General features: G+C 42.4%; 1 protein-coding gene across 8 annotated transcripts; it reads left to right on the top strand.

Moving 5' to 3' along the window:
- The first annotated feature begins 327 nt into the window (after nucleotides 1-327).
- On the top strand, nucleotides 328-27,056 carry LOC101477744 (peroxisomal acyl-coenzyme A oxidase 3). Of its 8 annotated transcripts, XM_076882046.1 has the most exons (21): nucleotides 329-541; nucleotides 616-688; nucleotides 972-1,100; nucleotides 2,934-3,076; nucleotides 4,943-5,040; nucleotides 5,149-5,284; nucleotides 5,706-5,780; nucleotides 5,873-5,962; nucleotides 7,833-7,976; nucleotides 10,451-10,539; nucleotides 13,867-13,963; nucleotides 16,429-16,611; nucleotides 19,112-19,231; nucleotides 19,311-19,431; nucleotides 21,988-22,110; nucleotides 22,221-22,334; nucleotides 23,010-23,125; nucleotides 25,566-25,740; nucleotides 25,820-25,887; nucleotides 26,535-26,621; nucleotides 26,815-27,056. In XM_076882046.1, the coding sequence occupies exons 4-21, from the start codon at nucleotides 2,954-2,956 to the stop codon at nucleotides 26,932-26,934; spliced, it is 2,079 nt and encodes a 692-aa protein (XP_076738161.1). In that variant the 5' UTR covers nucleotides 329-541; nucleotides 616-688; nucleotides 972-1,100; nucleotides 2,934-2,953; the 3' UTR covers nucleotides 26,935-27,056. The 8 variants fall into 8 exon arrangements, with proteins under 8 accessions (XP_024654413.2, XP_076738161.1, XP_076738162.1 ...); XM_024798645.2 differs by lacking the exon at nucleotides 972-1,100 and having other exon boundaries at nucleotides 328-520; XM_076882047.1 differs by lacking the exon at nucleotides 616-688.
- Nucleotides 27,057-27,393: the final 337 nt, after the last annotated feature.

Below are 27,393 nucleotides of genomic sequence, written 5' to 3'. Positions count from 1 at the left end.
AAATGATCAGGGAAGCTACTGCAATTTTGCCTGACCCAACCCCCGGGCCACGAAACACCCAAAAAGTTGGGGAACACTGGTTAGCTAATGCTGTCGTCAAGTAGCCTATCGCTAGCAAACAAACAGCAAGCCAAGTGAGGAACATATGTATAATGCTTACCGTTTATTAAAGGAAAGTATCCTAAATTGACTTCAAATTCGGCGGACAGGCGGCGGTTTTTCGCTTCTTCACTTGTATTTCGAAATACTCGAAGGCGGGTATTTCGAAGTCGCAAAGGAATGACGTCACAAGAAGGTGATTGGTCACTTGCAATGTTGAACCTGGAACAACATTAATTATGATGATGTGGGAACAATGCTGACACGAGGAAATCAGATCGTCCTGTAACAAGTGTCACCTGGCAGTTTGTTGCTCTCTGCCAGGTGATTGGCTGAAGAGCTGTGAAAAGGTAGTGGGTGTATGGGGTGAAGTCAGCGCTCTTCTGTGGAAAAAAAAACCAGAGGCAATTAATTCACTCAGGTGCGAGTGGGTATACTGTCGGTAAGAGACTTTTGCCATTTTTGTTTGGATCTTTTGCATGTGCCTATTTTTAATGTGTCATTGGACTTTTTTAGTGTGACCACGAATTTTAATAGAAGAATTGATCAAGCCCTAGATCGACTGCGCGCAGGGAAACTGATCAATATTGTAGGTATATTGAGTGTTTGTTTTAGCTTCATGATTTTGAATGGTTTTATAAAATTGCTATTTTATTGGGTAATATTTTAATTGATAATGTTGTTTGTTTTCCAGCTGTGCTGTCTCTGCTGTCCTTTTTTTTTGTTCTTTTGATTGATTTGTAATTTTGTTTTGGTTAGTCCGTCCAGCCGTAGAGGCGGTTATTGATTGAGAGTAAGTTTTGTAAGGGCGGACTAACCTCTTTTGTTTTTTTTTATTTTAATTGTTTGTGCCACTTCCCTTTATCTCTCAGATCACAGGCCATACATAGCACTGATTCCCAGCTGCGCTGAGACCCGAATTGTTTGCAGTGTGTGCCACGATTGCAGTGTCACTAAGCGGGGTGTGACGGGTTGCAGTATTATTTCGCACAGTTTGTGTGGTAAGTCTCATGTGCAGCTGGGATATCAGCAGGATGTGTTGTAAGTCCTGTCTGGAAACGACTGGGAATTTGTATGTTTAACTCATGTAATAAATAAATGATCAATTATTTCTTTGCCCCGTTTACTCATCCCTTGTCCTCGGTTACAATTGCATTACAAGTTTACTCAAACCTATCAATCACCATCATAAAATAGATTAGACTAATAATCAACTCAAAGTGATATTTTAACGTTGGAGTTTTGCATATGTTACATCAGTGTAACATCAGCGTTAGTAATAAGCGATGTGATCACGTGATTCCGCATGGATTTCCTAAAATGTAACAAATGATGTTACTTTTCACTGCGCTAGAGGATACTTTTATTCTGAAGGATGCAGAGAGGAAGTGTTGTCGTCGCTGTTAGGAAGCGTAATTTTTCCTGCTTACCTTCTTACGCGTAGCTCACAGCTCAGTTGGGAAACTGACAGAGAAGCCAGCAACACGCCGGCGTGACAACCGCAGCGTTCGGTAAGATATGAGACGTGACGTGACGTATGCACCTAAAGGCTTATTCAAGTGAAGACTTTACTTTTATAATGTTGGGGAGACCTGCAGTCAGCTGAGACCGACGGAGTTACCTGGATGCGTGACGAAACGTTTCTCTCGATGAAAACGTCCAGATGACCAGAATCAACCTTGAGGATTTCCTTTCGTCACTTCTCTAGTTTTGCACACCTGCCAGTCCACAGCAGGTGACGCTGAGCACAACGCCGTGGAACTCCTTCACGTGCATTAGCGGGTCCAGACGCTGTTAGCTTTGAACTTTGGTCCGCGTTTGGCAGCTGATAAGTTACAAAAAGGTATAAAGGTCACGCTGGTCTTTGATCGTCGGTGATGTTCTTGAGCCGTAAAAAAGTCCGTCTGTGCGTCCGATATCAACACGAAAGAGCTTATTTGAAGTGCAGTAGTCATTGTTGATGTGCTAGCTGTAAAACCTTTGCTAAAGACTTTGGTCGAATCTACAATCAGACTGTGTGCAAATAGACACTCAGTGAATGCCACAGTAGGCCTCCCGTGGGTGACTGACCTGTACCTGCATAGCGTCACTAAACCAACGAAGAAAAAACTTGTCATTAAAATTATACTTTACATCAAGCGCGTGTGCAGTTTAAGATAAGATAGAACTTTATTAATCCCTCGGGTGGGTCCCTCTGGGAAATTCGATTTCCAAAAAGCACAGCACCGACAGAAGTTACAGTTACAGAATATTTTTTATATATATATATACACACACACACACACACACACACACACACACACACACACACACACACACACACAGACACAGACAAATATAAATAAAATATACAAAGGGAATAAATAGGAATAAAAAATACAAGTGAATTGCACATTTCAAGTATTGAGGTCTATTGCACCATTGACTATTTACAAAAAGTATTGCACAAGGTATTGTGCAATACTGTGCAATATTGGTATTTAGTTATCAGGTATTAATGCACAATTTTGAACCCAGCATTACATTTATGTTATTGAATCTTCAAGGCCACTAAAATGTGTACATTAATGCATTTAATCTGACTTGTACACTTTCTTAAAAGAAATATCTGATACTGCGCTTCAGTCAGCTTTCATCACAGCACAGGACCTGTCTTAGTAAGGCCTCTGACTCTGGACTCATCTCTGTGCTTGTGCTTGACCTCACTGCAGCATTCAGTACTGTTGAGCATAATATTTCAGTGCACACATTAAAGTGTGCTTTCACAGGGTCCAGTGCTAGGACTAGTTCTGTTCATTTACTGTCCCATTTTCTTCTGTCTTGTATCTCTTCAGAGTGCACAGTGCCTTAAAACATGATGAACCGTGACGTGGCTGACCTCCCCAGCGGCCCACTCGATGTCTACAGGAACAAAGCCTCCTTCAGCTGGAAGGACATGGTCCGCTTTATAGATGGAGAAGATGTATATCTATTCAAGGTAACAGCACAGGCTGTACTCATGGCATTGTGTATTAAACAGCGTTTGCGTGAGATCAGGAAAATCATATGGTAAGCCTAAACTGTTGTAACTTGCCACTGAGAAGCCAAGAGATTTTCACTTGGAGCATAGACAGGATGATGTATTTACATCCTCACCTTTAACTATTGCGTTTTCACTTCTCTTAGAATAAATCATCACACTTCTCCATGATTCTGCTTCTGAGCACACACACACACACACACACACACACACACACACACACACACACACACACACACACACACACACACACACACAGGTCCGGTGCAGCATCATATCTTGTGGACAGAGATATGATGTTGTTCCTGAGACATGCTGGGGCTACTCTCCTAGCTTGAGGGCCATTGCACCGACTGGTTCGATTACCACTGGGACCACCGTTACCTTCACCCTCCACATCTTCTCGAGCTCTTCTCTGAGCCCTTGGTACTCCTCCAGCTTTTCGTGTTTCTTCTTCCTGCTGTTGCTTTTGATTCTTACTGCTGAGATATCTTTGAAGCATTGAAAGGTTACTCACAGTTTATCATTATTCAGAGTGTGGCCTTCTGTGAAGGAAGATTTGAAGTTGAACATCACACACACACACACACACACACACACACACACACACACACACACTCACTATTATGCAATATAAAAAGTAACATACACTTCTAATTTCAACAGCAAGGCACACTTACAGAAAACAGTAAAGTGTGAAATTACTGCCTACGTTAGTAAACAGTGGTGCCAACTGGTGGATGAATATAAAAATGAAATATTTAAAGTGAGTAGTCCATCCATCTATCCAATTTCCTCTGCTTATCCTGGGCTGAGTCCGCATCGCTCCAGCTGCAGCACCACTGCGTCTGTTGATCCCCTGCTCCCATCACTCGTGAACAAGACCCTGAGATACTTAAACTCTTCTACTTGGGGCAGCAACTCGTCCCTGACCCGGAGTGGGCATCTGGGAAAAGCCACACAAGATCTGAGACCACCCAAGTGGAACATTTTGCTTCTTCCATTCAAATTATGAACCAGTCCCCCTATAGTTGGAGCACACCCTTCGGTCTCCCTCCCTGCCAATGGGAACTGTCTCCTCAGGTACCGCCCCCGTATCTCCACACAATATTGGAGAGGTGTGTTAACCAAGACAGCTCTACAACATCCAGAACCTTCAAGAACCTCAGTGAACCTCATCCACCCGAGGAGCTCTGCCACTAAGCATTTGTTTAACTGCCTCAGTGACCTCACCCGTCCTGGAGGATGAGTCGCCCCCTCGTCCCCAGACTCTGCTTCCTCTATGGAGCATGTGTCCGTGGGATTAAGGAGGTTCTTTGAAGTATTCCTTAGTGTTCCTAAAGTAAGTAGTCCAAAATAAAATCTTAACATAAAGGATAAGTTGATGTTAAGATGAATGTGGGATTCTTGTACGTTCTTGTTACCATTTCCAGGCTGAAGAACAACCTTTGAATTTGCTACATCTGTGCCGCTCGTAATGCCTTCCTCTTTGGCTAACACTTTAGCTTCTTGCAGCTCTTCTTCAAACGCTGGCAGTTTTCAGAGCAGGGCTCAACTTTCATCTGCAGAATTATGCGACAAATACTTTTAATTTATGAAAGCTCAAGCAGCTATCAGCTTAGATTTAACTTTCGGGTGAAAAATGTCAATATCACAAACAACTGTATTATACAATGAATGTCATGCAAACAAGATCACATGGAGACATTTCACCTCTTTTAATGTTCATATTTTTTTCCATTAAGCCATGGCTATCAACTATGAAGCATTTTGTCAGATGGATTTCACTTTGTCTTACTCTGTCTGGTCATTTCCACATTGTAGCAACATGTGTTCAGGACACTGGAGAACGACCCTCTGTTTGCCCGTCAGCCTGGTGAAGATGTCCCCATAGAGAAAAAGAGAGAGTTGACCTTTCTGAGGTATCTACTTGGTAAACTACAGCTGAAGTTATGTAGCACCTGTCGTGTCCTCTGTTCTGTAAGTCGGTACTTTCTAAAGACAATAAAACTCCATATGAAAATTCACAGAATGAAGCAGCTGCTTCGGTACAACTTTGTCACCAAGGAAGAGGCGATGGCCAATCCCTGGAAAGCGATGTACCTCGACGACTGTCTGGGCATGTATGACTGGGCCTTGGTTGCTAAGCTCTTCCTCAGCCTGGGGGTAATTGTGTTTGAGTAAAATGTCCTCACACAGACACACAGAGTGTATGTTATATGAGATGACTAAGATTGTGTTTCTGAGCAATGTTAAGACGGTTTATGACTGGCAAAGCCACAGTCGTTTTCACTCTAAAACAAGCAACACTGTAATTTTAAACCATAGAACGTGTGGTTTGTTTGTTTGTTTGAATTTCCACAAACATTGGGAAGTTTCTAGTTTGTGGATTGAGCCACTATTATTATTCTCCAGGATGCATTTAGCAAAACATCACTAAAAGGGTATTCTGCATAAAGATCGGTTGTGTTAAAATCAGTTTTTAAAATTGGGGGAAAGCTTTCATTTGTTTAATATCTTCACATAGCTGTTATTGTTTTTCTTTTATCGTGTCATTCAGTTAGATTCAAAACCTTTTATGTTTCAGATGTTTGGAGCAACTGTTGCCAACTCAGGGTCAAGCAGACATAAGAAATTTGTTGAAAACACTGAAGACATGAGGGTAAGACAGCGAATCCTGAGTAAGAGGAGAAAGGAGTCGACTGCTCACTGTCTGCTATTGTGTTCATAAAACTTTTACATATGTGCTTATAGATCTTTGGATGCTTTGCATTGACTGAGTTGAGCCATGGCAGTAACACCAGAGCCATGAGGACCACGGCCAAGTATGACCCCTCTACTCAGGTCAGTACACTCTGAAAACACACACACACACACACACACACACACCACCTTGCAGGCAGTCTTTATCTGGATGGGTTTTGCATGTCATTCCTGGGAACTGCTGGAGCCAACTTCCCATTTTTGGGATTACTGCACCAAATGCTCAGAGTACCACAGGAACCACTTCCTGGGGATTTTTTGATATCAGCCACTTTTTCTGTCTGCTGGTTGTACATGCCATGCAGGGGCGTCTTCTTCCATGATGGTTCCACTTCTTGCTCTTCTTCTTTCTTGGGTTTCTGCTGCCTGAGGAATTCACTAAACACATAATCGGATGTGGCCATCTTCCTAATGTACTCATGGATCTTTGTAGTTTCATCTTGAAAAGTGTTTTTTACACACAGTAGTCCATGACAACCTTACTTCGCCTTAGCTTGTAGTCTCAGGGTGCTTTGGAGTGAAACCCTTCATGCATGCTAAGGTCGGGCTTGTCCTCCTTTGACTAGCTGATTATTCCCTGTTTTTGTTACCATCCAACTACACTTCTCATGTTCGAATGACATTCCAGTGTCATTGCTGTAGATCGTAGTGGTATAGATCAGTTAATCAATGTCTCGTGAACTCTTGGAGTACAGTCATCCATGTAGAGGAGGTATCCACAGCCAGATTTGATGACTTCACCGAGGGGGTTCAGGCTTATGAAGAACAGTGGGGAGAGAGCATCTCCTTGGTAGATCGTGCACTTGATGCCACTTGCGCTATTAGCTTGAAGTTGGCCTCTAGTGTTGTTCTTCACATCCCCACTGTAGGTTCTGAGGGTCCCCTTGATCCCTAAGAATTCCAGGATCCATGTGTGGAGCATTGAGTCATTGAGGCTTTCTTGTAGTCAATACAGGCGGTGCACAGGTCGGTCAGTCTGGTCTTACAGTCTCGGGCTACTGCTCTGTCTACCAGTAGCTGCTGTTTCGCCTTTCGTTAGCCCTTCTGAGCATGTCTTTTCCATAGCAGCTGGTTCATTTGTGCTGCCAGGTGCTCATGGAGTGCAGTTTGCTGCTTCAGCCAGTGGGTTTGGATCATCAGGGCCTGGTGTTATCCAGCTGTTCATGCTGAAGACTCTTTCTTGGATGTTTGCCACTGTGATGGTTACTGGATCCTGTTCAGGAGGTTGCTGTGGTCTGCTCTTATGGTCACTGAGCGTTGTTGTTAAGTATCGTCCTTCTCCCATATGGTCTTCCAGTATTGCTCGGTCTCCAGGATTGGTAGGTATTTTCTCATACTGCTTCTCCTACTGCTGATCTGATCGAGCAGTCTTGGTTTGGTGGTCGCCTGGAAAATGGCATTTGTCTGACTGCACTGTGGTTACGGTGTGGGGCTCTGCCCTGTAGATCCAGTTCAATTCAATTTTATTTATACAGTGGCAAATCACAACGACAGTCGCCTGAAGGCATTTAATACTGTAAGATAAAGACCTTACAATAATACAGAAACCCCCAAAATCAGACACCCCTGATGAGCAAGCACTCTGGCAACAGTGGGAAGGAAAAACTCCCCTTTACAGCTACACCCTCCAGAAATGCTTCATCTGGGCTCTTATCTAGAAGTTGCTAAGCTTTCTCTTCCACTTCCAACCAACCACATTACATTTTAAGACTTTTATATAAGTTTGTTAAAGTTGTGAGCTTAATTTTAACTGTCGACTTTTGGCCGTTTCATGCGATCATGTCATAAAATAATGAAATCAAATAAAATTTTAATTTAAAATTATAAGGGCACCCCTTAGGTCATACGGTGTAAGTCTCTAATAGCTGACTTTTCATTTGACTAATTGAGGGTCACATGGAGGAATTTTAATTTCTCCTCACTTGAACTGATTTCTGTTTCTCTTCTGTAGGAGTTCGTGATCAACTCTCCGGACTTTGAGGCTGCAAAGTTCTGGGTGGGGAACCTGGGAAAGACTGCTACCCATGCTGTGGTGTATGCTCAGCTCTACACACCTGATCAGGTGTGCCACGGACTGCACTCTTTTGTTGTCCCGGTGAGTTCTGGTGAATTTGAATATCTTTAAAGAAATGGCTGCTTGCATCACAAGGTACAAGGTAACTATCAGAAAGTCCAAGAGCTTTTGTGTTGTCAGGTAGCTATTGAAATAAGACCATCAACTCCAACAGTGTTTAGAGCCATAGGAGACCTCACAGCTAAGTTTCTATTAACTGATAGGGATGTGAAGCTCACTACTGCTGTTTTGACACTGTGTCGAGCTTCTGAGGTGCTGATGTTTCAGTGTGGTTCAAATCATCCAGGTCACGTGACTCAGAGCGAACTAGATTTATGTGCGCTTCAGCAGAGGATGATTTAGCTGATGGACGTGCATGAAATGGACTGTAACATTTGATCAGAATTAGACCCTGTAAACAAATGTTTGTTTTTCTGAAGAAGGAAACAAATTACATTTTTTCATTTAAATATAATTTTAAATTAATTAAAAATAAAAGTTAACACATGCCAGCTACTTGCTTTACTTGACAGTGTGTAGAGGAAACCTGATGACATGAGCTCCTAGAAAGTTCTGAGGGCTGTGAGCAAGCTAACAAAAAAACCTGTGTTTATACTTAATATTATCATTTATGTTTTATTTTAGTGAGTTATTGTGAGCAACACAAATGTTAACAGAGGGAGGATTTTGCTGAAGCACTCTGTTCATTACTGGTGATGGGAATTGATAAGAATGTAGTGATTCTGATTCCATTATCAATATCAGTTATCAGTTTGATACCTTATCTGTTCTCTTATCGATTCTCACTGGGTTCTTGTTCACTTTGTTTTGAGAGTCACCGCCGTTGCTAAGCAGCAGGAAAGAAATGACAGTCATGCAGATTAATTCCATGCTGTGGGTCAGATGTGTGCCCACGGTTGTTGAGGTGTTTACCTTCTTTGTTGTGATTAGAGTTGTTAATTAAAAACGCCATTATTACACGTTTCACAGAACACTTTACTTAAAAGTAATGCAGTATGATACTTAATTACTCCTGGGAAAAGGTTATTTATTATACTACTTGTTACATAAGTTGCTCTATAAAAAAGCTAACAATAAAAAATAACAACGAGGCTACAACTCCACACGCCAGCACAAATCTTCCATCTCTAAGGTCTTTGTCTTAGTAGAATTCAAAGCTGACTGCAAAAAGAAAAGATGGCTGCTGGGCTCGGCATTCATTCAGCTTTCACTCTGTGTTCTTAGCTAGCTTTGCGTTAGCATGCTCTATTAGCAGATGCTTGCCAAAGTAGTGTGAGGAGTTTCCCACTTTACCGTTTATCTCATCCTTTTGTGCAATAAATGTAAACGTCCACGCTCTAGACTGTGTCGCTGTTTTCCTCCTCTGACCCGCGGACTGAAATCAGCTGATTGTAGTGCGAGTGCTAGAACTGGATCGATAGGCAGACTAACAAGTCCAAGGAATTGGACTACTGGGAACTGGTTTTCTCAATTCCCATCCCTGTTCATTATGGTTGCAGCAGGCTCAATATTTTCTTGCCTTGTTTGTGCGGGGATTTCCCCAAAGTGTGTGGTGGTCTCCATTATTGACAGTCTGGTGGATTAAGTAGCTTTGTTAGGAATTGTGCTGGACTTGTCTGTGTTACGGTTTCACAGGGTTGCAATAGCCAAATTGGCCAGCAGGTGTCACTGTGGAGATGGGATTCAGATTGTTTTGAAACCTCCGTACACGCCTCGCTCTGCCCATCACTAGTACCTGATCATTGTTCAAGCTCAGATGGCGTCCCTCAAGTAGCTTTTTTTTTTCAGCTGCACCACAGCAGATATCTGCCTCCGTCTCACCCCGTCCCAAGCATCCTCTCGTTACAGCAGCCCTCTACACGTCTTCCCTTACTGGAGGACATGTAAATCTTTTCCGTGGTTCCTCTTTTCCTGTTGCTTGCATGTCTGTCTAATTTTGTCTCCAGAATGCTTGACCTGTGCTGTCTCTCTAATTTATGTCATTCCTAATTTGGTCCATTCTCTTCACTCTCAATAAAGAAGCCTTAGTATCTTCCACTCTGCCACCTCCAGCTTGTCATCCTGTCAGCAGGTCTCACTTCCACCAGATAAACCTTTCCTTTTCACTCTTAATGCTATTCTTCTGTCACAAATCCTCATGTCAACCTACCCTGCCTGGACTCTGCTATCGCTCACTTGTGCGCTGTGCATAACCTGCAACGTGGGCTGCACGGCCCTTACAGAAAGGAAGATGCATACAAAAGACTATTTAATTTAAATAAAAGCAAAATGGTGTGTTGTTTTCATTTTCATTATTTCTTAAAAATGATAACTGTCTGATAAGACTTGAGAACACCACGATTTCTAAAAGTGTTAGAAATCATGTATGATCAGCAGAGTTGGTCAAATAAAGTCATACTGCAGGTATCTTATACTGTGTGTTATTTTCAGATGTTTGTGTAGATTTGTGTATTATTTGACACACAGCCAGTTAAGCTGTAATCACTCTGCTCCAGCTGAGAGATCCCAAGACCCTGCTGGCTTTGCCTGGTGTGCTGGTCGGAGACATGGGGAAGAAGCTGGGTCAGAACGGACTGGATAATGGGTAGGTGACTGCAAATGCTGCATTTGTAAAATAAGATGGAAAACACAAGCAAATAAAGACATGATGCCCTTGATGTTGTGGAAATATGTTCTCACTGGCTATTGCAGTCACCAGGTAGAGTTGTTGGTGTGCTGGAATGGTACACAGTGTTTCAGAGTACTGAAAGAACATTACAGTTATCTTCATGAATCTTTTTAACCACACATTTGACATGTAGACTGTATGACTGTGTCTTAGGGGTGGGCGGTATTATGAATGTTTATATTAATAATTTTATCCAAAGAAGTTTCCTCAGGTAGTTCCGGAAATAAAGGAAATCGACTCTTTACAAAGTGGAGAATTTGTAAATAGCGTAAAAAATGCTCCAGAGGAACATTAAACTGCTTCAGGAGCTGCGTGAATGAGGCAACAATCCCATCTACAAAAAGGTCTTTGATATTTCTAAGGCCATTACTTTCCCATATTTTAAAGGCAGAGTCCATCATGGAGGGAACATATGATTTGAGCTGATCGGTGCTTTAATTGACATTAAGTGTAACCCAAACCTTTTCCTACATTGCACCCAGATTCTGAGCGTCATACAGCAAAGGGTTATGTTTATAGTCGTACAGTTCTAATGGGAGCGCTGCACTCAACAAAGCTGATAGGCACGTTTGACTCAATGACTCAATTTGGAGCCAAGATGGAGTCTCTGTAGCGAAACTACTCATCCACTACAGCATATTTCAAATATTTGCTTCCCAATAATAAGACTGAAAGTTTGGTTCTGCATGAAATCTTTACGAGTTCGTGGACTTTTGCCATTCCAAATAAATGCAGAGATATGCTTAGTCAGTGTTATAAAATACTTATTGGGTAAGTAGCAAGGGTTGCATTGAAATAAATAAAGGAACTTGGGTCGTATGTTCATTTTGGTAGAACTGATGCAGCCAGTTAATGACAGTGGTAAACTGGTCCATCTCTGAAGATCAGTCTCAGTATTCTCAAGCAGCGGGACAAAGTTTCTTTCATAAAGACCTTTGTATGAGTGGGTAACCTTAACTCCCGATAGGTCACATACTCTGATTTAACTTTAAATTGAAAATTTGAAAATGAAACCTTCCTGGCTACAGAGTGGACACAGAGAAGTTCACTTTTATGCAGGTTCAACTTGTAACCTGAAAGTTTGCCAAAACATTCAAAAATGACAAGAGCACAGGGAAGAGAGCATAAAGGCTCTGACATATGCAGCAGGAGAACGTCAGCATATGAGGATATTTTGTGCTCCTGGTCAGCTCTGATGATGCCCTTAATGCAATTGTCAGCTTGCAGCTTAATCACCAATGGATCAATTGATAACGCAAAAAGAAGAAGGGACATTTCATTGTTTTTCTTTACGCTACCTGTTCTGACCTGTCTCACCGATGTGATGTTTGTGTAATGTATGTATGGCTGGAAGAGGTCTAATTTCACTGCAGGCAACTGCAAGTGAAAAATAAATCATCATCAACATCATCCGCATCCTCCTCGATTTCTCAGTTTTATCTGAATGTAGAAGCAGAGGTCATCCAGGTCTTTTTTGGTTTTAGATGTCCTTGATCCAACACAGCTGATTTAAATGGCTGAATGACCTCCTCAACTGAACCCTTGGTTTAGTGAAAGTAATTGTTGAAGTTAATTCGATGATCAATTGGACAAAAAGAGTCTAAATATCAGTGGTATTGAAAGTAGCTGTGCATAACTAAACATTTGGAGCACTGAGCAGGAAAGTGCAGAAGGGACAGGTGGAGGTGCTGCTAGTGAGTAGGCTACGAGCTAAGCTGGTGAATCCCTACAGACAACGTGAATGAATACTGTGAAAAAGCAGGTGATCGAACAAGATAAAACACATGAAGATTAGACTTATAAAATAAGATGTTATGAGTTATTAATTAAACTGGCTACATAGATAAGGTTCACAAAAATACCATTAGTGTTGTAAAAGGAACAGTAAGTGATACTCTACTGCAGAGAGCCAATATCAAGTGAGAACGCCTCCCAGGAAGGGACAGATCAGAGATCTCTGAGGGCAAAAGTCCAATCATGTTTGTGTGTTTGCCCAGACCTTGTAATAACCAGCAAAGCCTATCCACAGATATAACTAAGCATCAGCACATAATAAACCATCGATGTGCTTCTGACCAAAGTAATTTAATGCTTCCAGTAAAGAGTAAGACTTTAAAATTACAAAATGCTGTGTCCTTCTGCAATGCACTAATTACTTTAAGTCATCTGGAACTGATAGACATTGGCCTCAGTCTGAACCCGGACTTTACTTCGGATTGGATCCACAGTATCCCACCCGGGATTAGAAGACCATCAGACGCTCCATGTTGTCCTTTAAAAAAGTATTGAGAATAATCTCATATCGGTAATGATAACGACAGAAGAGTCAGTAACATTACAAAAACATCACAAAGTAAGAGAAGAGGGAACAACTGACCACATGTCCATTTTGGATTTTATCTCTGAAGAGATGCATTGTGGGACTGCTGGTCAGTTTAAAGGGACACAGTACTTTTTATTGAGCAGGTGATGAGAAACATTTAGCGTGGACACAGTAATTTTCAATAAATTCAAATATTTTCTTTGGTTAAATATATATATAATAATATTAGGCATAAATATAGAGATTTTACATAGCATGGCAGAATTATATCTGTTTTATATGATAAGGATTTTTATGACATTAACGAAAAACATAAAAAAATTGATCCAGACACATATTGGTGATGAGAATTTTGAAAAAACCCATTTATTCCTCGAGGTCTCTTTGGTTTTGGAGAATATGACCTAGACTTACTAACCACAGCTTTGTGGGAATCACCCAATTCAGTTCCCTGCGCTATATTTTAAATAATAGAATATAATCCGGTGCCACCTGAGGGCCTAAAGATGATGGTCATCCAATATTGGATTGTTAATATAGTGTTAACAAAAGAAAACTGCTCCAGAATCTTTTGTTAACACTTTGTACTGTAGATGATGATATTCATAAAATTCACAATTTTATTTTAGCAGTGTTCAGAAATGGTTCCACCTCTGCCCATCTTTACTTTCTGAGAAAATGTACCACCTCATTTTACAGTCTTTTGTTGCCTCCATCCCAACTTTTGTTCTTTTAAATGTGTTGGTGCCATAAGACTAAAAATTAGAAAAAAAAAGATGATGATGATGATGACAACAACAAATATCTGCCTGACCTGCCTGCACACCAGAAACAAAGAAACATTAGGATCCACTGAATGGCTCGCTCTTTGATGTGTAACAATTCTTTTCTGTAACATTTACGTCTTTCTCTCACAACAGGTTTGTGATGTTCCACAATGTGAGAATCCCACGCGAGAACCTGCTGAATAAGACCGGAGATCTGACTCCTGATGGTCGCTACGTGACACCATTTAAGGTCCGTGCAGATTTCCAGCGGCAGCCAAAGAAGGCACTTCAAACTCAACAGCCTGATTTCCTGTGCCTTAGCTTTTTTAGATATAACCTTTAACCATATTCTAGAGAACAATGGGTTTATTTCAGAGATGCTCTTTCTTTAAAGAACTAATTATTTATAAGTTATTGAAATTATTAGCGGTTAAAAACACTTATCAACAGCAAATGTAGAGATACAGTCACTTAGCTGGCTGCAAGCGGCATTTCTGACAACCGGCGGTTGAAAGCTGCTGGGAGTCCCCCCCCCCCCCCCCCCCCCCCCCCCCCCCCCCACATGTAATGTTGTTCCTTCAGTGTGTTGGTTTCAGACATTATGCAAATGTCCTGTTTATAAGATTGAAAGCTGCAGTCAGCTGAGACTGAAGGAGTCACCTGGATGAGTGACAAAACGTTTCTCCCACAAAACGCTACGTCCAGATGAACAGAATCAACTTTTGGAGAATGTTGGGGGCTCTTTATGTTCCTCCCTCGCCTAACCCCACAGCCCCCCACCTGATTCATCTCGCTCCCCGCTTTGTGCCTATTGTGTGAAAGGCAAGCCTGTGACCACTAGAAGTATGAGGAGGTGGATGAAGGAGGGCTTAGCAGAACTACAGGGCTGTTTTGAGGTGATAGGCTGGGCGACACTCTGTGAAAATCATGGTGAGGACATCAATGAGCTTACTGAGTGTATCAACACAACCTTTTGCACCTAGTCCATTGTCCCAGCTTGGACGGTCCATTGTTACCCAAATAACAAGAGGAGGTGAGAATGGTTCAGGTGTTCTTAAGGGCAAGATAAGAGAGGCTAAGAACAATTACAGAAGAAAGGTGGAGTGGAAAGTCCAGCAGCATGAGAGAGGTGTGGAGTGGCATGTCTGCTGGACCAGACAAGGTAAGTCCCGATGTCCACAAGCCCTGTGCCCCCCCAGCTTTGTGGAGTCTTTCATAAACTGTTCAAGATGAGTCTGAATCTGAGGGTCCCAGTGCTGTGGAAAACATCATGCTTCAATCCTGTACCGAAGACCCCCAGGATTACAGACCTACTAACTTCTTACGTCATGAAGCCCCTGGAACCATCTCCAACCTATTGTCAGGCCACTTATCAGAGGCTCTGGCGGGTGCAGCAAATTTTGAAAGCAGAACTGAGACGGAGAGCCGTAAGCTGCTCCAACTGTGTGTGCCGCCATCGTGGTATATAGTAGAGATGGACCGATCCGATATTACGTACTCAGTGCAGACTGAGTCTAAATCCCTGAAATGTCTCTGCAGTTTCAAGCAGTTTGTCCAAAGTTTGTTCGTTCTGCGCTCCAGATGGGCCGAACGTGTTAACATGTTTAATCGTGATGACTGCGTTTAAGCCGCGTTAACGCTGACAGCGAGGTTTTTTTGTTTTTGGAAACTAGTTCGTCCATGTTTGGACTTCGTCCGTGTTGTAAATGTGCAAATCCATCTGCGCATAATTACATTGCCCCGCCCATCAAAAAGAATATATCGCCCATGGGCGATTGTTGGATTGACTGTTGGTTGGAAAATTTTTACATATCGCCCGACCCTGGTCTGAATAAACTGTGCAGTCCAGCCACAAATCGAACACTTGTGTCCGACTCGTCTCTGCTGTGCACCCTCATCCAACACCACGCAGTGCAGGGTGCAGGGTATAAGAAGGCTCCTGCAGTGGTTGGGTTACGTTAGCATGGCTAATGCCAGGTGCACAGTATCATCACCAAATACATGCAGATACATGTGGACGGGGCTTTCATCAGTGCTGGTGATTTTAACAAAGCATGGTTAAAGATGGACACACAGTACGTAGAATGTGCCAACAGAGGAAAAACACATTAGACCAAGTGCCCAGTGCAGTGAACCCAGTGAAGGCTGCCGCCTCTGATGGTATGTGTACTCAAGGCATGTGCTGACCAGCTTATGGGCGCCTTCACAAAGATCTTTAACAGATCCCTAACAAAGCCAACATCCTACCCTGCCTGATTTCTGCAATCAGGCTGTAATAATTCTGCCATCAGCAGACTGTGACACGGTGCTTAAAGGTCGATTCAGTTCAAAGCCTCAGGCCGTCTCCTACAGCAGTGTTTCACTGACCTTAATAATCACCTGAAATGTTTAGAACAGAGCAGCACATATTACTGGCATAAATATTCACGCACGTGTGTATATTTCTGTCAGTACTCTGTGCCTGCCCAGCATTTGAATGGCATGTAGTTGCTGGAACTGTGGGATCGAGAAATGAATGAATTCACATTTAAGTTTTGATTTTGTGTAAGAACATTAGCAGTGCAGTTAAATAATCATTTTATGTTTTCATATTCAGAAACGCAATTCAGCAATCCTGTGAAGGACCACACGGACATTTTATGAATAACTAATAATAATAATATCTTTGCTGTGTTTTTAATCAGTCCTCATCAGTGTCTCTTTTGTCTCTTCCAGGACCCTAAAAAGCGTTTTGGGGCATCTCTTGGTGCCTTATCAGGGGGCAGAGTGTATATCACCAGGATGGCTCTTATCAACCTGAAGTTAGCTTTGACAGTGGCAATCCGCTTCTCAGCTGCCAGGAGACAGTTTGGACCCACAGACACAGAGGAAATCCCTGTTTTAGAGTACCAGTTACAGGTAATAATATCAGGTACAGGTAACGTTTAGTGGGTAAAATAAGTTTCACCCAGTTTTCTAACTAAATATATTTGTAAAGGTGTTTTTGACATTTTCACTAGGTGTTGGGAACAACATATTCAATTTACTCAAAAAAATCAAACCATAAATGTCTATGAATTAAGCTACATGTGAAACAGGGGAAAGGTGTTGAACACATGAAGGAAGTGAGGTGCCAAATGCATGGAAAGTTAGGACACTGAAGCCTGACAGCTGCCACCTGTCAGTAATTAGAAGACAGCACTGCCACAATATCAACATTAATACCAGCTGATTCATTCATAAGCAGGTGTCACACAGGAAACCTCTCGATGTTTAACCCCAGGGAGCTTTCTCAACACCTTTGCAACCTTATTGTTGGGAAACGTACTGATGTCAACGAGAATTTCCAAACTGCTGAAGGCTCGAGTGAGCACATAAACCGTCCACGACCAGGTGCAAGATTTCAGACAGAGGGGTGAAATGAAATATGAGTTGTCCAAGAGTCAGTGACTACTTGTGGAGAGCTGCAGAAAGACCTGGAATCAGCAGATAGACAGCATGTTAGTAAGCGAGCTGCCTGCTCATGTTTGCCCCTCTGATGCTGGACAGGAGGCCCCGTGTGTTACTGAGGCAGGTTATTGGCCAGCAGATGGATGGGTCCGGTCCCTTCTCAGGATCCTTGGGGATTAGACCTTCCTGCCTTCAGTTAGACTTCCTGCCTCATCTCTTAGCAGCTGATTCATCGGTGCTGCCTGCACTAAGCTAGCCGCACAAAATGTGAAAGATAACACCAGAGTGTACTAATACTATGTAATCGATAATCCCCAGTTTAGTTTAATAATAATAATAATATAATAATGATATGATGATGATGATAATACATTTTATTTGAAAGCACCTTTCAGAACACTCAAGGTCACAGTAGAATAAAAAGCAACATAAAAGCATAAGACATAAACTAATAAAAGAGCAGAGTGGAGAGGTTATGTAGGATAAGTTATTTTGAACAAGTGGGTTTTGAGTTGGGACTTAAAGAGAGAGAAGGAAGAGATGTTTCTTAAATCAGGAGGTCGTGGAGCAGAGCAGCTGAAAGCCCTGCTCCTCATGGTGGCAAGACGGGGGGAGGGGACGGAGAGTGAAAGGGAAGAAGTAGATCTGAGACAACGAGATGGGGCGGTGATCTTAACCAGATCAGAGATATGGAGGAGAGAGATGATGAATAGCCTTAAATGTGTGCAAGAGTATTTTGAAATTGATGCCATATTTGACCGGGAGCCAGTGAAGCTGCTGCAGGACAGGAGTGATGTGGTGGATAGAAGGGGTCCTGGTGATGATACGGGCAGCAGAGTTCTGGAGCTTGTGGATGGATTTTTGAGTAAGACCAAAAAGAAGTGAATTACAATAATCAGTCCAGGAAGTAACAAGGCTGTGGACAAGAATGGCAGCGACGTGGGCGGAGAAAAGGACGGAGACGATTAATGTTGCGCAATTGAAAATAATCAGACCGAGTAACATTATTAATGTGTGAATTGAAAGATAGAGCACTGTCGAGGAGGACACACAAACTTTTCACAGAGGAAGAAACGAAGACCGGCGAGGTATTGATAGTAACAGAGAAGCTGTTGGTTCATGTTGATTTAGTGCCGACCAAGAGGAGCTCGGATTGAAATGTTAAAGTTGCACATGCACACAACTGCTCCAACGTAGCAGTGGTGTGAAAACCTTTAACAGGACCTTAGGTTGATTTTTGCATCCCTGGTTTTATCAGAATGAGGAAGCTGTGCACATTTATGCATGTGAGCACTGTGATTGAAGGACTGCTGACATTTACTGTTAGAGCCCATCAGACCAGCTTGCCTTGCTGAAGCGACTAAAACGTGGTCGGTTTTACAAAATAATCATTGCTTAGGAGCCATCCATAGATTAACATTAACCACTGTCAGAGCTGTTTTATTCATTCTTATTTTCAGCGTTAGGTCTGAGCTGTGGTGAGTTTCTGTTTAGATTTAAAGTTACTGTTTGTAGCAGTTACATCACTATTGTGTGCAGCTTTTATTATTGGAATTAAAGTAAAATTGAATCATTAAAATATCCTATGCATTATGGAAATGGATGCCAAGTAACAATAAAACAAACGACTGCAGTTGGATGAATTATAAAATCTGGACTGGAAGCTTTGAATCTTTCCTCGGGGACACACCGTCACACTGCTGTTAATGAAGATGTAAAAGCAGTTCAACTACTGAATATCCAGAAATGATAAATCCTCACATAAGAAAGGATTCAGATACAGTAACGATTTATGTAATGATCTGTATGCTGACGTAGTGCAGAGTAAATAAGGTTTGGTATAAAGTTTCCTGAGTCCATCAGTGTATTGTGGGAATCATTTTTTTTAATATTGAACAGCAACAGTAAGTAAGTGAGTGAGTGTGGCTGTTGTTATTAAATTCCATCTACTTATTGTGTGTTTTCCCAGCAATGGCGTCTGATTCCGTACTTGGCGGCAGCCTATGCTCTTGAAAACTTCACCAAATCCATCTTAATGAACTTTGTTGAGTTTCAGATTGGACAGATGTTGAAAGACAACAGTGACACAGTGAGTAAGCATGCAGCATGTGTGTATTTGGAGTGCTCGGTTTTTGTGAAGTAAAGTTGAATATATCTGTGTTTCTCAGGCAGGGATGGGCAGAGAGATCCATGCAATTGGTTGCTCCAGCAAACCACTGGGATCATGGACTGCTCAAAGAGGCATCCAGGAGTGCCGGGAGGCCTGTGGTGGACACGGATACTTGGCCAGTCAGTCTCTCTCTGTCTCAATATCACTCCTGCACATGCTCACTTAGGGCTGGCTGTCTCTCAGGAGGACGGGCAGGTCATCTACTAATCAGAACATTGGTTTGATCCAAGTCTGCATGTCAGCTATTGTCCAATATATTAATGTTGATCTTAAAATAATCTGCAAAGCCCTCTCAAAAAAGATTAGAGAAGATAACGCACAGTGCATCCTGACCAAACCAGTGCCATAAAAGGGAGGCACTCATCCAAAAATACAGAACCTTTTCACTTTAGGCAGCATGTTTCTGGTCCCAGTCATATAAAGACACTGGTCCTTGTTCTCTCCTTGGATTTAACTATAATTGCTGTTTGTGTGGAGGGTTTGCATCTGAGTGACCACAGCTGCATATTTTTTATTTTGTCATTTTATTCCAAGACAAATTATAAACCAGGATGCTGCTGAAAGGTTCTCTGCCATGTTTGATGCTGATTTAAACTTGGTGATGTGGACTCAAAGGTTTCATCCTTCAGCAGTCAGTCTAACTCTATTTTAGACAAAGTGGCACCTCTGGAAAAATCTACTATCCTATGTTTAAATGTTTGTCTTTGGATGAATGAAAATATTAATAATTTGATTATTGGACAGCATATCAGTTTCTTAGACTCTTCTGTTGAATCGAACCTCAGGAACCTCAGTGTCATATTCAACAGTTCAACAGAGCATCACTCCAAACGGCTGGTTCAGAGCCGTTTTTATCATCTAAAGCAGGAGTGTCCAACTCCAGGCCTCGAGGGCCGGTGTCCTGCAGGTTTAAGTTGTCCTTGATCCAACACAGCTGATTTAAATGGTTAAATGACCTCCTCACCATGTCTTGAAGTTCTCCCGAGGCCTGGTAATGAACTAATCATCTGATTCAGGTGTGTTGACCCAGGGTGAGATCTAAAACCTGCAGGACACCGGCCCTCGAGGCCTGGAGTTTGAGACCCCTGATCTAAGGATCTTGAGATGATTCTTCATGCCTTTATTTCGTCCTGTTTGGATTATTGTAAAAGTCTCTTTGCTTGTTTCTTTAGACTGTGCAGAATGCTGCAGCAACACTTTTAACTGGCACAAACAGAAGGTCACACATCGCTCCAGTTTTAGCTTCTCTTCATTGGTTGCCAGTAAAGTTAAAGTTTGGTTCAGGGAGCCTCTCTCTCTGTACACGTCACTGACCCTGGATCAGCAAACGGCACCAGACCATCACACTTCCTCCTCCATGTTTGACAGTTGATGCCACACACTGTGGAGCTTTCACCTGCTCGACGGCGTACAAAGATCCTGCGTGACGAACCGAAGATTTCAAATGTTGATCCATCAGTCCATAACACCTTCTTCCAGTCTTCAGTAGTCCAATGGTAGCATTTCATGGCCCAGACGAGCCTCAGTCTTAGTCTGACGTCTGGCTTTCTTTCTGCAGCTCGTCCTGTCAAACCTGCAGCTCGAAGTCTTCTCTTCACAGCTGAAGCTGAGACTTGCTCGCTACGACCGCTATTACGCTTGAAGCTGTTGATCTGTGAGCCGCCATCACACAAGCTGTTAACTCTCAGAAACTTGTCCTCTGATTCAGCTGTGTCTTTGTGTCTGCCAGACCTCTTCCTGTCACAGTTCCTGAGTGCCTTTGATGGTGAAGGAATCGATTCACTGACTTTCTTTTAAATGTTTCTGTAGGAAAGACCTATATTTTTAAGTGTCATGATGGTCTGTCTCTCTTCCACTGTTAACTGGCTTTTTCTCACCATTTTTGTAGCAACATTGTTCTCGTGTCACTGAGAGAACACCTCGGATGGTTCTGTAGAGAACAGCTGGTTTATTCTCCTGCCTTCTGTCTCTCTGGTGAACCTCCTTGGCTGGTCAAGGCTGTGAGTCGTTGCTTGGCAGTTTCCAAGGCCTCGGGAATGGACAGCTTGCTGTACTTGTTAGGCACTTTCTTTGTTGCACCTTTCTGCAGCTCCGATAGTTTGCTAACTTCCCTCTGTGCTACCTTGATCTTAGCCTCTAGTCTCCTTCTCTATGGAGGGTACTGCTCTGTTTGACTGTTGAGCTTGTAGCCAAGCATCTCACTGATCACTGCTGCTGTGGTGTAGATCGGTAATGGTTGCAGTAGGTATCGAGAGAGAGCTAAATCACATCAATCTTTGGTGGGACCATCCTTTGCCTTCTTCTATGTCCACACACAGTTTTTAAAGGAGCTCTGCTGGTAGGTCGTTCCAAACATCTCAGAGAACTAAGCACAGGTCTGCTGTGGATGTCGGCGTCCTCACATCCTTCTGTCTGTAAGCCCAGACACACTCGATGTTGAGATCAGGGCTCTGTGGGGGCCGGACCATCCAGTACTTCTTGTTCTTCTTCACGCTGAAGATAGCTCTCCATGACCGGCTGTGTGTTTGGGCTTGTTGTCCTGCTGCAGAATACATTTGGGGCCAATAAACCATCATTTATTCTGAAAGCTTTCTTTGTTTGCAGCATTTTTCACACCTGCCTAACACTTGTGCACAGTACTGTGTGTATACGTCAGTGTTTCCTTTTTTATTCAGTGAATCGGTTGGGTGACCTGCGTGATGACAATGACCCAAACTGCACATATGAAGGAGACAACAACGTACTGCTGCAACAGACCAGCAGCTATTTGCTCTCCTGGCTCCATGCAAAACAGCGTGGTCAGTCCTCTGTTCACCAGCAGATTATAAATACCTGCAGTAAAGGTCAATAGATGGGCTGGGTCAGTCACTAAAGCTTCTCTCTTTGGTGTTTGGTTATGGGGGGTCAGATGGTGTGCGGATTGAGTCTCCCTTTCACACCGTGGATTTTCTGGAGGAGTCTCAGGAGATCCTCAAAAGCAGGTTCACTGCACTCACAGTGGACGACTGTGTGGATTCTGCAGGTACGTTACTTTCTGCTACAGCTTCAAATCAACTTTTACATGAGATAGTGGAATTCCTTCCTTTCAGATCCTCTTATATACTAAACCTTTTAAAACAGAGCGAGATTTGCAAATGAGGTAAATGTATAATTTTCAATATGTTCCACAAACAAGAGTGTAGTGAACTTTAGTCACTTAGCCCTGATATTCAGCTTTACATTAAATGAACAAATGCAGTCTGACTGTGATTTGTTGTTTAAGTTTTGTTTAAAGTTAAACAGTTTAATTGAGCAAATATGACGAACTTTACCACAAACACCAGTTAAGTTAATTTCCCTGCTGACCCAGTAAGAAACAGGCTCCCTCCTCAGGATCTGGGGTCAGTTCTCAGCCCTCTGCTGTGGGTCTGAGAGGACCCCACACTGCACGCTGGTGCTAACCCAACACCATCGATGTGATTACAAAGGAGGGGAGGTGGGGAACATTTAAGGAAAAGGAACATAAATAAAAAGGGGAACTGATAGAGCCGCATGTGTCTGCTTCTCTGCACTGTAAGCTGCCTGATTGTGATTTATAATAGTTGGCCATAAACATGTAAATGTATCTGCCTTTCTGCTGTGACTGGTTCAGCTTGACTACAGACTATATTACTGAAACCTTTCCAGTGTAGCTAACATCCTCCCCCTTGTCTGTCAGTGCCTTTGGCAGCCTATAAGTGGCTTGTGTGTTTCCTGCTGGAGGAGAGTCAGAAGAAGCTGGAACAAGAGCGAGCGTCGGGCAACGATGACTTTGAAGCCCGTAACAACTGCCAAGTAAGACCAATGACTGTGTGCAGACACACACATACATCCAAACATCTGATTCTGGTGGCATTCAGCATCATATGCAGCTTCACTGGCCGAAGTTTGGACAGAAACTTGATGCTTTTTATCCAAATCAGACTGAGCTAAAGGTCGTTTGATTTGGATTCATCGATCTGAGATGAACTTACTCCAGACTGGCATGAACCCAGTATTTGAGATGACCTGTTACTGACACAGCCTGTGCTGCTGTCAGTGATGGACCTTGGAACTTGATTGCCTTTTTTTCTTAGTCAGCAGGAAGCTTTTATGGTCTGGGGAAAAGAGTATGAACACTATGAAATGTTCTGCCTCTAAGACTCTAAGATTTGTCTGTCCACTCCAACCTTATATCGTCTACTCAGGATGTAAATCATAGTAAACAGATCAGGTCAGAAATATTCATAGCAGGCTGTGCAGCACCATGATGCAGACATTAGCCTGTATCTGCAGTACTGTATATACTGCACCAAAAGTTACAGAAACCAAACGGCTTCCCTGATTCCTCGATCCATGGATCAGTCAGTAGTGAAGCAGTCGGTGTACTTGATAATATCTGAAATGTGACATTTGGGGAATACAGTGTCAACATCTCTTTCCACAATGAATGTCTTTGTTTCTCTGGACAGTCCACATGCACAGAACACAATATATACACTGTCAACAGAAACCTGATGAAATGCCACCCACTTTGTGCAGAAGAACATACTTCTGTCTGCAGTCAGCACAGTTTCCTCCACTAGCTGTTGCTTCTGTCATGTGACCTGGGGTAGAAGGAGACTGAGTCCTAATAAAGACAACAGAGCTTTTCTCTGTCCTAATATCCATCCGTCTCCTCCAATTATCCTCATCAGGGTGGTGGGGGGGTGGAGCCTATCCAAGCTGCCACAGGGAGAGAGGCGGGGTACACCCCAGACAGGTTGCCAGTCCATCGCAGGGCTAGCATATTTCCTAATGATAAAGCGTTTTTGTTCTTAGTCAAATATAAATCAAAATATAAGTTTGATCAGTATATAAATAAGAAATGTAGTTTGAAATATCTGTTCTAATGCTTGAGTTCTGTGTGTGTCACATATTAAATACATAAATAAATACAAATAAATATGTCTACGTTTACCAGTACAATGAATCAGAAATTACAATACCAGTGATTCTAATAACAGAGCTGAGTACCCTGTGTCTGACTTTCAGAGAAGTTTATTTTAGCCAACAAGAACGTGCCTGAAATAAACAAATAAATACTAAATAACTAACCTAACAGAGTTTTAAAAGTAAAAGAAAGTCTTACTCTGTATTTGAGTTGATGTTCATGTTACAGAAATGTTCATGTGAAATTACACAGATCTAATTAGAATAAACTGAGTGAAACATGAAGCCAAATGTGACTGAATGTTTCAGTGTGATGTGAACTTGGGAAAAGCAAAGAAACTGTAATGAAGTGATTTTAAAGTTTAAACTCAGAGTCAGAGAGAAGTAGAATAAAAGTGGGTGGACACTGATGGTTACATGGTTGGATGGTCAACATGCAAAGATGTGACGCTCAGTAGGAGAGAGGGGGGAGAAAGGGAGAGCAGGTACCAAAGTGGGATGTAAAATAGATTTGAGCTTCTTCCCTTTTATCTTGTGTCAGATGAGCAGTTCAGAAGATCTCAGACGGTCACAGCTGAACATTGCAGCAGTAGAGGGGGAGCTGCAGTCCGACCTGTGAAGTGATTTTCTAATTTGTGGCTTTTTGTCTGCTCATTTGTTCTGTGCTAAAAGCTTAAATCAGAAGGATTTCGATTTGCATCATACGTCCAGGAGCTCAGCCTGGAATAACAGGATCGTTCTGTGCTCATCCCTTCTCCAACCTCTTGTTACCAAACATAACAGAGTCAGCATGAGCTCAGAGCAGATTGGTTAGTATAGTATAATAAGTTTAGTTCAGGTGATTTGATTGTTATTTTGTTAGTGCTAAGTTGCTTCAAATAGTGAACATTCACTTTTTCATCTTTGGTGAAACGTAGAAGTCTGAATATTATTCTTTAGTGGGACAAATGCAGGTAAAAAATAATCCTTCCTTGCTGTCCAGGCTACTAAAATCATCCCAGAAATAACAAGTGGGCAGCAACCGCTAACAGATGGGACTGATAGGATCTGATTTAGGCTGGTCAGGTTTCTTCATACCAGGGTGAGCAGGCATGTAAGGCCCCTTACCCACACTGGCTCCAGTTAAACTCTGCTTTATCTACTGGGTGAGACTCAGAGGATCAGAGGTTTAGACTTTTTAAAAAGCCACAATCAGCTTCCTGTAGAGGAGTTTTGTGGGCCTGCGGATTGACACGTCCAGAACACGTGCACGTGGTTGGATTACAAATCAGCTGTGTCTGTGTTTTTATGTCTTCAGTGTACTTAAATGTATGTATGTGTACAGGTTTACTACTGCAGGTCACTGGCCTTGGCCTACATTGAGCACACCTGCCTGCAGAGATTTCATGAGCTGACCACTAATCAGGACACACCAGCTGGTCTCAGACCAGTATTAAGGAAACTTTGTGCCTTGTATGGGCTGTGGAGCCTCAGCAGCCACATGGCGACACTGTACCAGGGTATGTAGTGGGCTCGATGCTGTATACACGGAGAAATCTTCATCGTAGTGATGTGGTAACACAGTGTTGTTGTTTCTAGGTAATTACTGGAGTGGACGTAAGCCTGCTGAGCTGGTCCAGATGGCAATCCTCACTCTCTGCTCCCAGGTACACGAGAAAGAGGCCGGATCTGTTTATGGCAGATATACAGGAATTTGCTCAAGTATACAGAAATGCATATACATTCCTATGTATAGGGCACAGCTCCACTTATTATCAAAGCAATTACAAATGCGGTTGCTGTAATAAGCACACGTGTGCATTTCGTACTGTCGTGTTTTTGTTCTTTATTCAGCTGTTTGTATTTATGAGTTAAGAGATGAGGAATAAAAACACATGAGTGGCTCCTTTGACAGAGTAAAGCAGATAATCTTACACATTCATCTTAAACTTGACATTTGACTATTTTGGTACCATGAAAGTCAAAACTCTGGTATGCTTCAGGGCGTGTCCACATTTTGATTAACGTGTCCACCGGAGAAGGCCGTATCCTGGGTCTCAGTCAGATTTGTGATTCACAACATTTGATTTCTAAACACAAAGACAGCAAAAAATCTCAAAGCTTCAGAATCTGTCGGTGACCTCAAAGCGACTCCATCCATCGTTTGGACCATGTAGTTATGCACTGACTCGTATGGTCTAACAGTGCCTTACTTGTGCTCTCCTGTACTTTGGGAATGTCTTCATGGAACAGAAGGACATTGAAGAAATGATGGCTTGGCCTGACTGTAAAATCTGCTCTGTCTCTCTCACAGCTAAAGGATGATGCAGTAGCCTTAGTGGATGTCCTGGCACCCACCGATTTCATCCTCAACTCACCTATTGGCTGCGCTGATGGACAGGTAAACACATACAAACACAGAAAATCCAGCTGTATCGTAAAAACGTTGCTGTCCGTCAAATTTCAAGGACATTGAAACATTTCCCTTTTATTTACATTTGGCTACATCGCAACACAAGTAATCTCAGATAATAAGCGTGAGAATCCGTGTTAAATACGTGAAGAAACACTTTTCCTTTGTCCTCTTCCTGCAGATTTACAACCACCTGTGGTCCACAGTAATGCAGGGCAGCAAAGTGCTGGAACGTCCATCCTGGTGGAAGGAGTTCTGCTCAGACAAACCTGTGCTTGGATCTCTGAGGCCAAAACTCTAAAACCCAGTCGTGCTCTGCAAAGGATCTCTGCGTGTCTGTGCAGTGCCTGAATTTGCTTGGGCTCAAATTCCAACAATGTTAGGAAATGTTGAACAAGTCCATTAAAAACTTTACAAACTCAAGATTTCAACAAGCTTTCATGAATCCTCTGCTCCATACACCGACATTTTCATTATCATTTAGTTGCACACGAGTGCTTAAACTTTAAGAAAACTGTGTGCTACTCAACAATAATTCAAATTAGTTGCAGCCCTAAGACCTCGAGCATTTCTGGTAACATCATTGTTGGTTGATAGCTGGTGTATTTTTATAGTTTAACCGTCTCTGCGTCCAGTTTTTCTAACTTCACACCAGAAATGTCGATATGCTGTTTTTTTCATCACATTTGTAGATCTACACATAGACTTGTGTATCACTATAACTAGATATAGAAAGATGCATTACACAGTATATACATGT

Source organism: Maylandia zebra, linkage group LG3 (genome assembly GCF_041146795.1).
Source record: "Maylandia zebra isolate NMK-2024a linkage group LG3, Mzebra_GT3a, whole genome shotgun sequence".
Taxonomy (NCBI): Eukaryota; Metazoa; Chordata; class Actinopteri; order Cichliformes; family Cichlidae; genus Maylandia; species Maylandia zebra.
Note: the sequence above shows the minus strand (reverse complement) of the source record. Positions and strands in the feature narration are given on the sequence as shown.

Excerpts from the sequence above, each read along its gene's own strand:
- LOC101477744 (XM_024798645.2), top strand. The coding sequence starts at position 2,954 with ATGATGAACCGTGACGTGGCTGACCTCCCCAGCGGCCCACTCGATGTC. Across the intron at positions 16,612-19,111 it reads TTTTAGAGTACCAGTTACAG|CAATGGCGTCTGATTCCGTA; the intron begins GTAATAATATCA and ends GTGTTTTCCCAG. Across the intron at positions 26,622-26,814 it reads TTGGCTGCGCTGATGGACAG|ATTTACAACCACCTGTGGTC; the intron begins GTAAACACATAC and ends CTCTTCCTGCAG.